The sequence below is a fragment of the Neoarius graeffei genome, chromosome 5 (genome assembly GCF_027579695.1).
Source record: "Neoarius graeffei isolate fNeoGra1 chromosome 5, fNeoGra1.pri, whole genome shotgun sequence".
Taxonomy (NCBI): domain Eukaryota; kingdom Metazoa; phylum Chordata; class Actinopteri; order Siluriformes; family Ariidae; genus Neoarius; species Neoarius graeffei.
In genome coordinates this window covers 6412141-6430339 of record NC_083573.1, presented here as the reverse complement: position 1 = coordinate 6430339, position 18199 = coordinate 6412141, and the positions used below count along the sequence as shown (strand labels likewise).

Here is an 18199-nt window from a genome sequence, read left to right as displayed (position 1 = left end):
ACTGCATACCAATAATAGGAAAGACAAAATAAAAGTGTTGCAGATGTAACCGTGGGTCAATGAGATCCAAGTGACCGTGAGAGATCAGGGCCTTGTGAGACTCATGGAAATGAGAAGGCTTCTGATGACGCCAACCTATTGTTATCCCACTTTTAAAGGGGAGGCTACAACAACTTAAGATTATTGATACATGTGGCTACATGAATGTGTTGTTTGTAGGTTGACAAACCCAACTGTCATCCCGAACTCGCAGTACATATCCAACTCTTTCCTGACTAATACTTTAAATTCTGCTCCTCACCACACAATGTTGATTTATATTCCACACCTCCTTGTGCATGTGCCCATACTTGCCATCATCTTACAAAAAGTCAAGTCGTGGTATGATGCGGTATTTGCAATATATACCACTATAAGTCAGCAATCGTTCTTTTTCTCCTTCTTGCCTTCACATATTGAACGACATCAACATGATATCTGCTTAGCAGCTTGTGATCACAAATGTACAGGTGTTTTGTCCTCTAAAGTCATTCTTGTCTCATTCATTTCAACCTTTCTGAGTAATATTTCAGCTACATTATGGGCATGTTTTTATAGATATTACATTACAGGCATTTAGCAGACACTCTTATCCAGAGCAACATACCGTACAACATACCCAGGGAAGCCCAGGGAGTATTTGGGGGTTAGGTGCCTTGCTCAAGGGCATTTCAACCATTCTTGCTGGTCCAGGGAATTGAACTGGTGACTTTTTGGTCCCAAAGCTGCTTCTCTAACCATTAGGCCATGGCTTCCCCTTGGTGGTGGTGATAATAATAATAATGTAAATTTATATCGCACCTTTCTCAATACCCAAAGTCGCGTTACAATTATGGGGGGGGGGGGGGGGGGGGGTCCACCAAATAAAGGTCAGGATGTTATTCTAATGGTGTAGCAGCCACAGTCCCACCAAAAGGCACACGAAAATAAGTCCCACATTGCCTGCACAACCGCTGTGCCACCGCTGGGCGCCACCGCCTGGAACACCGTGCCACGGATCCACAAAGCGAGCACAGAAGCACCGCCACACAGAGCGCTGGTATGTCCCAAACTGCTTGCACAGCCACCATGATGCCATCGAGCAACATTGCTCGGAACACCACGCCAAGCACAAAAGCACCACCGCACAGAGCACTGGACAAACCTGATGTTAAAATGAGCAACGAGCTCAATGCAGTCCACAGCAAAGAGCACAGGCATCACCCAAGGCAAAAGGCCTGGAGGGAACCGACGCCCAAAACTGGGTCCGGAGCTACACCACAACCATGGTGTAGCATCTATTACCATTAGCAAGTCAATCCATGGATAGCAGCCTCACTGGTAATCCCATTACACTTGCTTCTGGAACTTGCAGGCATTCCAGAATTGGGTTATCGGTCTGTGGCTGGACCAAAGAGACTATGAATTGAAACGCGTCGTCACAGTGAAAGGAGCCCAAGCATTGGCCCACTGATAATGCAGATCATTCTAACAGAAGGAGGCTGATTGGTAACAGTGTGCCATGGAAAGAGACAATAATACAGATGCCTCCCCTCCATGCTAGTTCATGGTGTGGTACTGAGGCACTGGGTGAATGTGACCCCCTTGTGTAACGTAGGAACACATCAGTTACTTGGAATTGAAGGTGGTCCATCTGGACCTGAAGTTTTTTTTTACTGTTTCTTGTCCTTGTAGCTACAATCTTAGCTCTAATCAGGACTGTACAAAGTTCACTCACTCTCAGCATCTTGCACAAAACCTCCTCAGTTGGGCCCATCCATAATGGACCTCTTCACCATGTCTCACATCAACACACTGCCAGCCGTGTTTGTCCCTGGCAGAATGAAACAACCCACAAGAACAGGACAACATCTGGTCACTGTACTGTACAGCAAATTCAGCAACTAGACCAAAGAGTCTTGCTTGTGACCCCAAGATGGTTAGAAAAACCTTGGTTTCATGGAGGCTTCCTACCTGAACAGAATGACTGACCCAAATGGATGGCGATACCTGGCAGGCACAGCCTGACCACCTGTATGTGTGGGTCTAGACCATACAGCAGAATTACCAGGTGCGGACTGTGAGCAATCAGTCCAGGAGACTCTTCTCAACACGAGAGCCACAGTCACATGGACCTTGTAAGTGGGAGTCTTCCATCTAAGGTATGTATGGCAGCTATCATGGCATATTACAATACTGTGGATGGTATCTCTCTTGAGGGCCTCATAGGTTTATTACTACCTTTTGAAAGGCGGCAAAGTGTATCTACCCACCAAAGTCAATTGACCTTGCAGTTTTCAGTGAGGGTAAGCCTGCAGACCATTCTTTGCTGTGCCTGATATATGCCCTTTGGTGTTATGTGGACCACATGGCAGCCGTTCAATCCTCAACCAAATTATATTTGATTTGGAGGCAAAAAACGTGACGCACCATTGTCAAGGCAATAGCTGACACAGTGGCGGTGGTAGTGGTGGCAGTGGTGGACACCCAGCTCCTACTGAGACATGCCAGTGTCTCCTCCTCCTCACTAGTCACACACAGTACCAGTCAAAAGTTTGGACACACCTTCTTATTAAATTTTTTTTGATTGTTTAAAAGACACTTCATGTCTTCAAATAATGATGGACCATCATTTCTCTTTACTTAGTTGAGCAGTTCTTCAGAGATATTTACTGTCGTGTTATTATTTACTATTTACTGTTTGATCTCAAACGCATTACAAAGGCAAAGAATTCCACTCATTATCTTTTGACGAGGCATACCTGTGAATTGAAAAGCATTCCAGGTGATTACCTCATGAACCTGGTGAAGATAATGCCAATAGTGTGCTAAGCACCATCAAGGTAAATGCTGGCTACTTTGAAGAATCTAAAATACGAAACATATTTTGTTTTTTAAACACTTTTTTATTTAGCACATAATTCCATTGATGTTCCATATGTTATTTCATAGTTTTACTGTCTTCACTGTTGTTCTACAATGTGGAAAATAGTCAAAATACAGAAACACCGATGAATGAGTAGGTGTGTCCAAAATTTTGACTGGTACTGTGTGTAACTATGGTTCGGTGAAGTCGCCATAACTGATCTGGGCTGGCTTGGCAAGAAGGTTCAAGAGAATGTTTGCTCTATGATAGTGGTATTTGTAACAAATACTGTGTCAAACATCACTACATGACCTTGTGGTACTTGTACTTGGTATGCATGTGCATAAGGAGGTCTCCAATGTTTCCCAAAACAAGTTATGCATCTAACATTGAATTATAATTTCATTACATAATGTTATATCCAAGATTAAATACCACATATAAAGACTATTTAAAAGCTACGCAAAGTATGCAAACGAAAACAAAAAAGAAATACTATTAGTCACAGAAAATCTGTTTCCCAAAAGCTTCACTGCGAACAGATTTGGAATGACCATCCATCTAAAATTTGTACATGTAAATATGTCAAGATAATAAACACCTTTTACAAGCATCCAAATTCAAAGTTTTTGGGAAAGAGGACGGCTACAAAAATAGCAAAAAACAAAAAAACAAAAAATGAGGCAAGACTAATCCATTCAGAACACGGGTTTGCTTTACCTGAACTTGTGCAATACATCATCTCCGTCTTGAAGGCTACAGGATTCGAAAGACTTTCCTTAGAATGTTTGGAAATGACAGTTTCCTGCACTACTTTATTCTTACAGGAAACATACAAAAGGGGGCCTCAGAAAAGAAGGATATTTAAGGGGTTAAAAATGAAATGCTGATGGAAATGGGTTATAGTTAGACAGGTTAAGAGGATGTACAGTATCTGCAGTATTGTCAATGGCCAGCTACCTGGGGGTATGATTAGGCGTGACACCAGGGCTGGTGGGGTTCTCAGAGTAGTCCTGGAAGACACATGACGGGGAGAGAGATGAGGATGACCACACCAGGTATGGGTTCAGTTCAGTTTCAGGTTCAATGTCAAACCTTGCACCAGGCCTCCATCCAAGTCCTAAATTTGCTGAATTGAATCTGAACTGACCCCAACCCTGGACCAAACAAAATTATACAATGCGGAGTAAGTAATGATCCATTCATCCTTAAAAAAAAAAAAACAACAACAATGTTGACTTCTGTGAAATTTAATGAATAATAGCATTAACATTAAAAATGCATGAACAAGTCTTAATGAGCTGGATCTTACAGCATCCACTGGAGAATATAAAGGATGAGGAAAAGGATAACTTTGACTTAAGCATATTATTTTAACGCAGAACTTTTAAAATGCAGTTTTTAATTCATCAGTATCTCTGAATAAATGGATACAATATTGACAAAACTATAAACTCATATGTTTTTAGAGCTGACATGCAGTGGATTAGCACAATCTGGATCATCGATCTTGGCATGAAAGTCTCAAGTGTTAAGCACACACCAGCTAACAAGCTTTATTCTATCTACATTCGCTGGACATGATCAATCATGTACTCTATTACCAGGCTATCAGCTCATATACTGTGAGTAGAGAAAAACAAAATGGCGGAACGTGTTGCTGAACCAACCGAGGATGAAATAAAAACTATGCGAAAACAAAACCCCAAAAATTATTAAGTAGTGAAAAGAAACAGAAATAGCTAAATAAAATAATATAGTATTATTCCCCCCCCCAGCTCCTGTTCCATACTCCAGCCCAGTTGGTGGCGATAATGCACCTTTAAGTTGGTTTGCCAATCACCAAAAAAACTCAAAAGAAGAAGAAAACCTCAAAAAAAAGCGCAACAAAATATGGAATAAAATTATTTGACGGTAAGAACATCTCTTTTTTAATTTTCAAGAATTATTATTATCGTATTTTTCACAAATTGCTCCTGTCATTTCGCTGGTTTGTTGACATTCTAAGTGGAAAATATTTTGTCGGACGTTTTGTAGAAAGTTTTTCACTTATTGAATTTGCAAAAAATGAAAATAAAAATGCTCTGTTTCTCAAAATCCAGTGAATGTGGATAGAATAAAACAGTTATTCCACTCAATCTCGTTGTACACGGCTTATAGCCAACTTGGCGCTACACGCCTCGTCGGCTATCACTGGGCTGCCAACTCTCACGCAATGGGCGTGAGACACACGCATTTGATTGTCTTCACACGCTCACACGCCATACCTCCGATTTCTTACGCTAGAAAAAAATCTAGTTTATCTATCTAATCTAGGCTACCCATTGCGTCGCGCCAACCACTTGCGATTGATCAATTACGCCTTACGCATGGCTAAACAGGCAGAGAGGTGTTCCCTTCTGTACACACTCCCCTATGGTAGGTGGCGCATCTAATGATGCTGCACTCGCCGGAAGTTGGATAATTGCCTACCGTCAATTTAGAGGAAGAGGAGAGAGAAGAAGGTATCCGAGTTGAAGACGGATGTCTCAGACAGGTTTGTACATATGCACGCCAATGTGTGGTGTTACTGGCGTAATTATGAACTTATATAAAGTTTCTTAATCATTTTAGCCTATAAGTGTTGTGAGAATATTTAATGCCATATCGAGAGCTGTGTACTAGGCATGCTAAATCATTATAGGCCTCCTGCCGTGCCACAGCCTCTATCTTCCCCAACAAGCAGCACGGGACAGCACCTCCTTAGCACATGTTTATTAAGGCGCATTTTTAGTTTGTTTACTGTATGTTATCATACTTTATGACTTTATTTGAAGCCATACTGGAAATGTTGTAAAATAAAGCAAGTAAGAGATAATATTACAAATGCAAGAAGAGCCATTAGCCACCATACCTATTGTTTATTTACAGGGTATTTATTTTTAATTATTTATGATGTATGTAATTGCTCAGTTAAAGTAAATAAAGCATGGTCACCTGTAATATCAAAGAACTTGAACTTGTGAATAATTAAAAAAAAAAAGACAGAACAATATACTGAGGAGACAGGGTTTCAAAGAGGGCAAGACAGGTAGAGAATATTTGTCAGATAACACACCCTGACGAATGCTCTATTACTAATAAGAAACATAGATAAGAAATAAATTTATAAGAAATATATTAATATAGCTTATTTAAGTATGACCAAAATTTTTAAGCCCAACTTTGTGTGCACATTCCCACCTATGGCCAAGATTCAGCTTTTTGTGTTTCAATACTGTTCAAACTTAATCATTTTAATGTTTCTTGTAGCACATGCACATTTTGCTTACTGCTTAAGCATTTTATTTGTTCTTTTGCTGTTGATATTTTTCCCCATGCCAATCTTCTGCTGAACCCAGTGGTGGGGAAAGCCCTTAAATGCATAATGAATAGTCAGTGAGGGACAATCTTATTTTTTGCAACAGTTATTAAAAACTTAACATTTACGGTAGTTTCAATTCAGAAGGTGTTTAGGCTTAGCTGATGAAATATTTTCAAACATGAACTTGCCTTTAAATCTGAAACACAGGTCTATAGGGCTACAGGAACATTGGCGGTCATCTGTAGTTTTCTAGTGTGGGGGCTTTTAAGCCAAAACTTGGTGCTTTTGTTGGCCACAAGCTGAAGGCCTGGCAAGTCAAGGTGTGTAAGAATGTAGGTATGGCACAGCAGGCCACTCCAAAAATCCACCAGAATGCAGGAACATCTACTAAATCCAAAATCTCAACACCCCCCCCTTCATTGTCCATCTCCAGCTGGACGACCCACAAACAAAACACCAGAATGCAGGGGGACAAGTGAATATCAAACTGAATACAAAATTCCCACTTACTGCATGGTGTGCGGAACAATTTTGCCGTCGACCCCCCCCCAAAAAAAATCTCACTCCAAGGAATTTCGAAAAGTTGGCAGCCCTGTATCAGCTCATGGACGACTCGATTTCGTGGAATAACCTAAATATTCATGGAACATATTCAGGTATTCCTGTCACGGATGGTAAATGAGAACTTAGTGAGAGCTGGAACTGCTTTGTTGGATCAAAAGTCTACACCCACATTGGCGCTTTTGGAACATTAAACAGCAACAGACCCATACGTGTTGTTTTTTTGTTTCGCTAACTGTCTCGTACATTACAGTATAAGCTCTGATGATACATGACACAAGAACCGACCAAGCCAAATTAAATCTCTCAAGCAGAAAAACAATCTTGGTCTCTTGTGAAAGAGCTTTGCTCTTGCTTGGTCCAATGGCTTTTTTGGATTCAGCTCATAGATTGAGGGTTTTGTAATCCTTTTGCTGTTGGCTTTATGAAGTATACCTGATAAGATAACTGCACTAGCACTCTGTTCATTCACACACGTAACAGTGAGACCGACTGGAGTGCCAACTTTTTTCTCATTTCTCACAGGATCCATTTCAGTGATGGCTAAATCAATGATCAGGATGTAACGGCACTTTACCCGAAAAAATCAATCACAGCTTTAATGCAAACCAATTAACGTGTCACCCGAACTGTTTTGCCTATTTCAGGTCAGAGAAGGTCTGGTAAAACCTCAAGAGAAATAATACATTTATTTATGCAGATTGCACAAGTGAAATAAGTTTGTATAAACATCAGTGAATCTGTACCTATTAGGAATGAAATGTAATTTAAAAGGAACACCCTGCTCGAGGGTGTTTGTCTGGTGCTGTCATTAATAAAGGAAATCATTTTATAAACACCTGAATCACCCAGATTTATACCTCCGTACCCCCAAAAATCAACATTTTAATTAGTTTTTCCCTCATATTATCGATTCCTTGTAGTTGCACATGAATGCACACGAAAAATGATCAGAACTTAGTGGACAATATTATCCCGTGTTAAAAATCACCTCGATTCAACCACGTCGATTTCTTTTGACAAATTACCATATTTTAATTACAATAATCTGCGTTTCCCTGTATCAGAATTTGAGCCAAAGACAAAATAAATCATAGCGACATGCAGCACTGAATAGAGCTACGCGTTAAGATGCACGATTCTAACCACAAAGCTAACCTTGCTTTTGTTTCTGTCATGTAATCTCAGCTCCATCTAAAGCATGCACATGCAGGTGGTATACAACGAGCTCAGTTACCAGATTATCACTTGTACTCCGACGTGGCCGTCCTTTACGTAGAAAGTAGCCCAGTACTTTGTCCTTAAATACCTGAGGAAACAAGGTGATGGTGCGGAGTTATAAAAAACATGAACAAGTGACATGACAATAAAAGTACAGAAGAATCCAGAGCTAAGTCAGCGAACTACAACCCCGATTCCAAAAAAGTTGGGACAAAGTACAAATTGTAAATAAAAACGGAATGCGATAATTTACAAATCTCAAAAACTGATATTGTATTCACAATAGAACATAGGCAACATATCAAATGTCGAAAGTGAGACGTTTTGAAATTTCATGCCAAATATTGGCTCATTTGAAATTTCATAACAGCAACACATCTCAAAAAAGTTGGGACAGGGGCAATAAGAGGCTGGAAAAGTTAAAAGTTACAAAAAAGGAACAGCTGGAGGACCAAATTGCAACTCATTAGGTCAATTGGCAATAGGTCATTAACATGACTGGGTATAAAAAGAGCATCTTGGAGTGGCAGCGGCTCTCAGAAGTAAAGATGGGAAGAGGATCACCAATCCCCCTAATTCTGCGCCGACAAATAGTGGAGCAATATCAGAAAGGAGTTCGACAGTGTAAAATTGCAAAGAGTTTGAACATATCATCATCTACAGTGCATAATATCATCAAAAGATTCAGAGAATCTGGAAGAATCTCTGTGCGTAAGGGTCAAGGCCGGAAAACCATACCGGGTGCCCGTGATCTTCGGGCCCTTAGACGGCCCTGCATCACATACAGGCATGCTTCTGTATTGGAAATCACAAAATGGGCTCAGGAATATTTCCAGAGAACATTATCTGTGAACGCAATTCACCGTGCCATCCGCGGTTGCCAGCTAAAACTCTATAGTTCAAAGAAGAAGCCGTATCTAAACGCGATCCAGAAGTGCAGACGTCTTCTCTGGGCCAAGGCTCATTTAAAATGGACTGTGGCAAAGTGGAAAACTGTTCTGTGGTCAGACGAATCAAAATTTGAAGTTCTTTATGGAAATCAGGGACGCCGTGTCATTCGGACTAAAGAGGAGAAGGACGACCCAAGTTGTTATCGGCGCTCAGTTCAGAAGCCTGCATCTCTGATGGTATGGGGTTGCATTAGTGCGTGTGGCATGGGCAGCTTACACATCTGGAAAGACACCATCAATGCTGAAAGGTATCTCCAGATTCTAGAGCAACATATGCTCCCATCCAGACGACGTCTCTTTCAGGGAAGACCTTGCATTTTCCAACATGACAATGCCAAACCACATACTGCATCAATTACAGCATCATGGCTGCGTAGAAGAAGGGTCCGGGTACTGAACTGGCCAGCCTGCAGTCCAGATCTTTCACCCGTAGAAAACATTTGGCGCATCATAAAACGGAAGATACGACAAAAAAAGACCTAAGACAGTTGAGCAACTAGAATCCTACATTAGACAAGAATGGGTTAACATTCCTATCCCTAAACTTGAGCAACTTGTCTCCTCAGTCCCCAGACGTTTACAGACTGTTGTAAAGAGAAAAGGGGATGTCTCACAGTGGGAAACATGGCCTTGTCCCAACTTTTTTGAGATGTGTTGTTGCCATGAAATTTAAAATCACCTAATTTTTCTCTTTAAATGATACATTTTCTCAGTTTAAACATTTGATATGTCATCTATGTTCTATTCTGAATAAAATATGGAACTTTGAAACTTCCACATCATTGCATTCCGTTTTTATTTACAATTTGTACTTTGTCCCAACATTTTTGGAATCGGGGTTGTAAAATGGAGTCAGTGAGCATGGTTGTGAACCCACATGGGGACCATTTAAAAGGTCCCTGCGACATCATGGTCATCCTCTGACGAGTCTCATCAACCTGAGAAACCCTTTACTGAGCTCGAAAACTCAGGGCAGTTTTCATTCAGACGTTGTAGAGGCCATATATCAATGTCAGCATGAGGATTTCGAACACATCCTGACAGTGTAACCTGACAGACCATAACCGATAGCATAGTGCTGATACTGTGTTTTCTGAGCATGAGAGTTGCTCGAGGTGCTGATAATATTCTTTACTGAGGATAGTAATTGTTCTAATTCCAGATACTGTACTCGACTGACAAATCAGAATCATCGACAGTTCTGATACAGATCTCTCCTGAGAGTGAGGATCAGTCAGAAATCACTACATGGCACATAGAGTGCAGTGAAAAAAAACATGACGTCAGTAAAATCTGTTGAAAATAGACTGTGCGCTCCATGTCATTGCTTCATCTTATCCTCTGAAGCAAGCTATCAGCACTCTCTACTGAGGTGTCAAGTCGAAAAGTTCTGTCTTTGTCTGCTAGCAAGCTGCATTAAACTTCTACGAACTCCTCCGATCCAGCATTTTGCATGTTTCTGTTCCTGCTGCGATAACGCAGCACAGGAGCTGACTTTGTTTCACCTCGATTTTTCCTCAGCTCTGTCTGCTGCTTGAGGTTGAATCTGATGTCGTGGGAACCCTTCAGAGGCTACCAGAGGTGGACAGTAACGAAGTACATTTAGTTGAGTACTGTACTTAAAGTGCCATTCCACCATTGGATGTATTCTTTGGCATAAAATACAATATATTTTGACAACATATATAAATGGTATCACTAGATAGAGAAATCTTTTAGCTTCAAAATGATATATCAAACATAATTTTTTGACAACGACAAGTATATTAATTTTGCGACCAAAGTCACCTACCCTTTTAATTTCCACGCGTGATGTCATCGGCAGGTTCCCCTTCTTGTGTACCGTGTGACGTGGCACATATTATCAGCAATGGCGGATAGAACGCGATAAAAATAATACCAATAAATCTAGCTAATACCAATAAATCTAGCTAACTGAAAGATTAACTCAAAATTTTTCGCAATTTTTTTGGCCCCCATATACGAGGAGAAATGACTCTCTCACTTTGGGGGTTTCCTGGTCTAAAAATAGACCGACATGTGGTACACAAGAAGGGGAACCTGCCGATGACATCACGTTTCACTACCGCACGGAAATTAAAAGGGTAGGTGACTTTGGTCGCAAAATTAATATACTTGTCGTTGTCAAAAAATTGTGTTTGATATATCATTTTGAAGCTAAAAGATTTCTCTGTCTAGTCATGTTGTCATAAAATATATTGTATTTTATGCCAAAGAATACATCCAATGGTGGAATGTCACTTTAAGTACACTTTTTGAGTATCTGTCCTTTACTTTTTTGTACCTGTAGAGCGGCGGCTACGATTATCGACACCTTAACGATCTTTTGGCCGTTGCAAAACTCGAAAAGACTTTGAATACATACTGTAAATTGTGCATGAATAATGACTCGAACTTCCACTGGAAAAAAATAAGTCGATTCCCGATTACTTAGCGTATCAGATCATGTGGCACCATTCCACAATTATCAACACCTTTGTCCACAGTTATCGACACCGTTTCACAATTATCGACACCCAGATGATTATTTATTTAAAAAAAAATAATCGGTATGTGGTATTAAGTTAACAAAACATAGTTTTTATTTAAAATTTGTTTTACATAGACTTATATTTAGTACAAAATATCTTTTATATAAATATGTCGGTGTTTACAAAAACGAAGAAGTAATTCTAATGTTTGTGAACAAATGAACTGATAATGTTTAACCTGCGTCCGAAAATCTTTTTGTTCCGCTTTCTAAGCATTTCCGTAGATCACATTTTGTTCATCGTTCGTTGTTGTTTGTATTAATTTCTAGTTTTGTAGTTTATCAATAAATATCAACAGGAAATTGACATTGTAACCGCATGAACATCCAGGTCAAAGGTCGCATATCATTCCTCGAACCAAAATATAAAATGTCTCCTGATATTATAATATGTGGTCGATATTTACAACAAACTGAAACTGAAAAGAAAAATCTGAATATTTCAAGTGTCGGGCGGCACGGTGGTGTAGTGGTTAGCGCTGTCGCCTCACAGCAAGAAGGTCCTGGGTTCAAGCCCCGTGGCCGGCGAGGGCCTTTCTGTGCGGAGTTTGCATGTTCTCCCCGTGTCCGCGTGGGTTTCCTCCGGGTGCTCCGGTTTCCCCCACAGTCCAAAGACATGCAGGTTAGGTTAACTGGTGACTCTAAATTGAGCGTAGGTGTGAATGTGAGTGTGAATGGTTGTCTGTGTCTATGTGTCAGCCCTGTGATGACCTGGCGACTTGTCCAGGGTGTACCCCGCCTTTCGCCCGTAGTCAGCTGGGATAGGCTCCAGCTCGCCTGCGACCCTGTAGAAGGATAAAGCGGCTAGAGATAATGAGATGAGATTTCAAGCGTCGCCGGGAATGCTTTTCAATTAACAGTTGTGCCTCATCAAAAGTTAATCAGTGGACGAGTTTCTTGCCTTCTTAATGCGCTTGAGATCAAAAAGTGAATAATAAAAATACAGTGAATAGACTTATTCCACACCACAACTGGAGTAATCCATACTGCATTGTCACGAACCGCTTCACTTAGTAAAGAGAAATGACATCATCATTACTTTTAGACATGACGTGCCTTTTAATAAAAAAAAATATATAAATAAACTAAAACATTGAATGAGGAGATGTTTCCAAACTTTTGACTGATGTCATGGCTTTGACTGGCCACTCAGGACCACATAAACTGTGAAGCCAGCTGAAGGCTTTAACCTCGTCTCTGAAGTCACTGTCCTGTTTAAAAATGATTTCCCAAAAGGCTTCAAGCTAACAGAAACGAGGCTCCTTGTAAGCTTGTAACAAGCTTTCCACGCCGCAAATCAGGATCCTGAAGGGATGGTGTTGGTTCAGAGATGTTGCGTTTGCTATACGCCGTACCACTGGGCATTTATTTAGGAGGCAGTAATGTTTGGCTTCCTTTGATAGGTCACAGATTTGTGCAGAGGTTCAGAAACTGTTGGCTGATGCACATGTCTTTGAAAGTTGTTTTTAGTTTCGCTGAGTCTAGCAGTTAAATTTGGATGGATGGCAATATTTGAGTCGAGTCGTCAAACTTCTTCTCTTTCTTACTTAAGAGCTACAAGATATAGACAGGGATTTTCAGACACTTTCATTTCCATCCATCCATCCACCCATCCATCTGTAGCCGCTTATCCTGTTCTACAGGGTCGCAGGCAAGCTGGAGCCTATCCCAGCTGACTACGGGCGAAAGGCGGGGTACACCCTGGACAAGTCGCCAGGTCATCACAGGGCTGACACATAGACGCAGACAACCATTCACACTCACATTCACACCTACGGTCAATTTAGAGTCACCAGTTAACCTAACCTGCATGTCTTTGGACTGTGGGGGAAACCGGAGCACCCGGAGGAAACCCACGCGGACACGGGGAGAACATGCAAACTCCGCACAGAAAGGCCCTCGTTGGGCGCTGAGCTCGAACCTGGACCTTCTTGCTGTGAGGCGACAGCGCTAACCACTACACCACCGTGCCACCCCTCACTTTCATTTCATCTTTTTTTTTTTTTTTACACACCACTCGTTTGACTTTTCTCATACCTTTATTTCTGTCTGGTTCTGAATATTCTTTGTTCTTTTATTTAATGCAGAACTGATGAACTTCTCAGATATGTTGGTTTTGATCCCCCGCTGGCCAAAAGGCCCAAAGGGAGATTACGTCATGGCGATGTCCGTCCGTCCCAGGAAGGGTGCTCACCTTCCGAAATCAACTCCTCTCACAATTTTTGGAGGAATTTCATGAAACTTGGCAGGATTATTTGTTATATGTCACAAATACGCATACTATAATTTCGTTCAATTCGGTCGCATTTTACCAGAGTTACAGCCCTTGATTAACAAAATTACAATTTGACAATTTCATGAAGGTGTTTTTTTCCTTCTGACGTCAACTCCTCTCACAATTTTTGGAGGAATTTCTCGAAGCTTGGCAAAAGGCCTTGTTATATGATGGTAATACGCAGACTGCGATTGAATTTCGTTTGTGAAAATTTTCCCAGTTTTGACCCTTGATTAAATAACTTGTACTTTGACAATTTCATGAGGGTGTACGCTCTTCTGAAATCAACTCCTCTCACAATTTTTGGAGGAATTTCACCAAACTTGGCAAAAGGCTTTGTTATATGACAATTATACGCATATTGAAATTTCGTTTAATTTGGGCAAATGTTACCAGAGTTATGCCCTTGATTATTAACAAACTTGTACTTTGCTGATTTCATCAAGGTGTGCTCGCTTTCTGAAATCAACTCCTCTCACAATTTTTGGAGGAATTTCACAAAACTTGGCAAGATTCTTTGGTCTATATTGGTAATACGCATATTGCAATTTTGTTCAATTGAGTCGCGTTTTACCAGAGTTATAGCCGAGTTGCCTGCGGGGGATATTGTGCTCTCAGATCACTTTTGTTAATTCTGACGAGAGAGAAAGACCGAGGCCACTGAACTATTTGGCTTCCTCACAAAGGCAGTATGAACGTAAAAGTTAAATCTTAATTAAGGTTTGCCAGAATGAAAGGGTTTGGATATGTACACATTGTGGGTGAAGCCCACACCGAAGTAAGCACCTGATAGGAAAACTACAGGCATTATCCAGATTGAAACACAAAGCGGTAAACAATGAATAACAGACTATTCAAGCTGAAACTATGTTTTGTCGCGAAGAGCCTTAAGGCCAATTTATGCTGACAACCCAGTCCTCGCAGATGGCGTCTGCGAAGCCCCCCCCTTCGCAGACGCTCTGCGCGCACCTCCCAAAAATTGTGACCACCGCAGACAGCGTCGCAGACAAGAGGGCTCTGATTGGTCCACTCTACATCCGCTGTACACGCACTTCCGCTTCCCTACTTTCCCGGTTTGTTTTGTTTTCACGACCGCCATTTTTAAAAACACGAGCGAAGATGGAGCAGCACGAAGAGCGGTTAAGTACGTACATCTATACGACTCCAGTTCTAGTCATTATAAGTAACCGGAGGATAAACACTCCACTAACCACACCCACCAACTACTCCTAGCGATTTCGCGACTTCGCGCCCCCTTGCGTTGTGGCGGTGAATAACATCGCGCATGCCTATTACTCCCCGCTCAACGATAAATTACAACTGTCTGCGAAAAGCTATCTGCGAAAGCCTTGTCGCAAGAGCATGCAGAGGCCTTTACACTACCGTTCAAAAGTTTGGGGTCACCCAGACAATTTTGTGTTTTCCATGAAAAGTCACACTTTTATTTCCCACCATAAGTTGTAAAATGAATAGAAAATATAGTCAAGACATTTTTCTGGCCATTTTGAGCATTTCATCGACCCCACAAATGTGATGCTCCAGAAACTCAATCTGCTCAAAGGAAGGTCAGTTTTATAGCTTCTCTAAAGAGCTCAACTGTTTTCAGCTGTGCTAACATGATTGTACAAGGGTTTTCTAATCATCCATTAGCCTTCTGAGGCAATGAGCAAACACATTGTACCATTAGAACACTGGAGTGAGAGTTGCTGGAAATGGGCCTCTATACACCTATGGAGATATTGCACCAAAAACCAGACATTTGCAGCTAGAATAGTCATTTACCACATTAGCAATGTATAGAGTGGATTTCTGATTAGTTTAAAGTGATCTTCATTGAAAAGAACAGTGCTTTTCTTTCAAAAATAAGGACATTTCAAAGTGACCCCAAACTTTTGAACGGTAGTGTACGTGTTTACCAGAACACATTTAGTGCAGATTAAAGAAAAAAACAGAAATGCTACTTACCTCATACAAATAATCAAATATTTCCAGTATCGTCAGGACACTAGCTCCTATAAACAGCCCCATCTGCCCACCAATATCACCTGAAAGGGTTAGGAAAGTTGAAAAACACAATCGCAAATGCATTACGTGGAGGTTTTTAATCAGTTTGATGCGTTTTTCCATCACAAATATGTCTCACCTAATAGACCAGCCACTTCATATGCCTTCTTCTGCTCAATCTTTTCATAATTCAGGGCCTCAAAAAAGATATCAAGAACCAATATGTTTTCTCTGTAAACGGATACACAAGCAAAGAAGGAAATGAAGAATAAAAACTAATCAATTCTGTGGGCTTTAGTGAAACACCAAGTTGAGTCAGGACGATTTCAGACTGGTTTATTAAATTATTGATTATACAGTCACTGGCCACTTTATTAGGAACTCCTATCCGTCTCTCCACCTGCTGTTTTATTTTAGGCAGCTCTGTAATCAGCCGATCCCTCGACAGCAGCACGATGCGTCAAATCACGCAGATGCAAATCAAGAGCTTCAGTTAATGTTCAAACATCAGAACGGGAAAAACTGTGATCTCAATTTTTGTGTGACTTTCTTTCACCGTGGCGTGGCTGTTGGTTTGAGCCAGATGAGTATTTCTGGTTTGAGTATTTCAGGAACTGCTGATCTCCTCCTGGGGCTTTCACACACAACAGTCTGTATATACAGAATGGTGCAAAAAACATTTGGTGAGTGAGCGAGTGACAGTTCTGTGGGTGGAAAAATCAAACAAACGCCTTGTTGATCAGAGAGGTCAGAGGAAAATGGACAGATTCAAGGTGGTTTGAGCTTTTTTGCCAGGAAGGATATAGTCATTCTTTACAACCGTGGTGAACAGAAAAGCATCTCAGCAGAAAAGCACATTGGGTTCCACTCCTGCGAAGAACAGGCATCTTAGAATCAAGAACAAGTTCCGATGAAAGTGGCCGGTGAGTGTCAAAGTGAGCATTTTTGATTGGTGAGTCTGCAGCCTCAAGATTCCGAATAAAAGTGGAACCTGCTGTTGGAGCCCGTCCACCTGTTCTGGTTGTACAGGCTGTTTTATTTGAGTTACCATCGCTTTTCTATCAGCTTGAAACAATTCTCCATTCTCCTCTGACTCTCAATGGATGGGCTTTTTCACAACCTTTTACTGTAACCTTGAGAGATGGGTGTGTGTGCGTGTATCAGTGTTGTAGTCCAGTCTCGAGTCCCCAGTGTTCAAGTCCGAGTCAAGTCCAAGTCATAAAAAAATGTGAGTCGAATCCGAGTCGAGTCCAAGACTTCAACTGCACCATGTGACGGTGGCTGTTTCAGCGCCATTCACATTAGTTTGTTCCTGAACGTGATGTACGGTATGAACAGGTGAATGCGCTTCTCTTTGTCAGGGAGTGTGAAGTATTCTGTCAGTGATGGTTGGGAGACGGATGCAAGTGCACAAGGTGTCAAGTCAAGTCAAGTTTATTTGTATAGCGCTTTTAACAATAAACATTGTCGCAAAGCAGCTTTACAGAATTTGAACAACTTAAAACATGAGCTAATTTTATCCCTAATCTATCCCCAGTGATGAAGCCTGTGGCGACGGTGGCAAGGAAAAACTCCCTCAGACAACATGAGGAAGAAACCTCGAGAGGAACCAGACTCAAAAGGGAACCCATCCTCATTTGGGCAACAACAGACAGCATGACTATAACATTAACAGTTTTAACATGAAGACGGTTTCGTTGATGTTATAAACTCTTCATTGATGGAAACTTGAGTGCAAAACACACAAAGGTGTGTTTATTAATACAAGTGAAGACGGTAAACAATCCAGAACGGCAGGCAAAATCGTAAAATGGTGAAACATGCGATAGGTCAAGCGAGGCACAAACAGGCTATCGTAGACTCGGCAGAATCAAAGACGAGAAACAGGAAATCAAGGATCAGGAAACCAAACAAGGAAAAAAGGCTCGGTAATGTGTCAGCAATGCAACTCAATACTTCGCAAAGTAAGTGGCTGATTACGCCTTAATCCTGTGCGGGTGGGAGTTGTTTATGGCGCGTGCCCGAGAGTCTATCTGTTGCACGCGCCAAGGCATACAGGTGTGAATGTAGATATTCATATCCATCCATCCATTATCTGTAGTCGCTTATCCTGTCCTACAGGGTCACAGGCAAGCTGGAGCCTATCCCAGCTGACTATGGGCGAAAGGCGGGGCACACCCTGGACAAGTTAGATATTATTATTTTATACTAAATTATTATGGTATGTTCCAAAAAATTAAGAAAAATCAGAGTCCTCGTCTCCGATTTACGAGTCCGAATGCAGTTAACGTACGAGTCCGAGTCATCAGTGCTCAAGTCCAAGTCAAGTCACGAGTCCTTAAAATTAGGGCACGAGTCGGAAATAACCGAGAACACATTTTACCCCGTTCTGGTGGTCGATATGAACATT

At 41.2% G+C, this 18199-nt stretch overlaps 1 protein-coding gene across 1 annotated transcript in view; it reads right to left on the bottom strand.

The window, feature by feature from the left end:
* asic1c (acid-sensing (proton-gated) ion channel 1c) overlaps nt 1–18199 on the bottom strand; it is a 201897-nt gene that overhangs the window by 5325 nt on the left and 178373 nt on the right. Inside the window, exons 7-10 of the mRNA XM_060921059.1 lie at nt 15929–16020; nt 15751–15830; nt 8026–8097; nt 3845–3897 (exon numbers count right to left, since the gene is read on the bottom strand). Of these exons, the coding sequence (XP_060777042.1) occupies nt 3845–3897; nt 8026–8097; nt 15751–15830; nt 15929–16020 (297 nt within the window). The remainder of the gene's footprint in view (nt 1–3844; nt 3898–8025; nt 8098–15750; nt 15831–15928; nt 16021–18199) is intronic.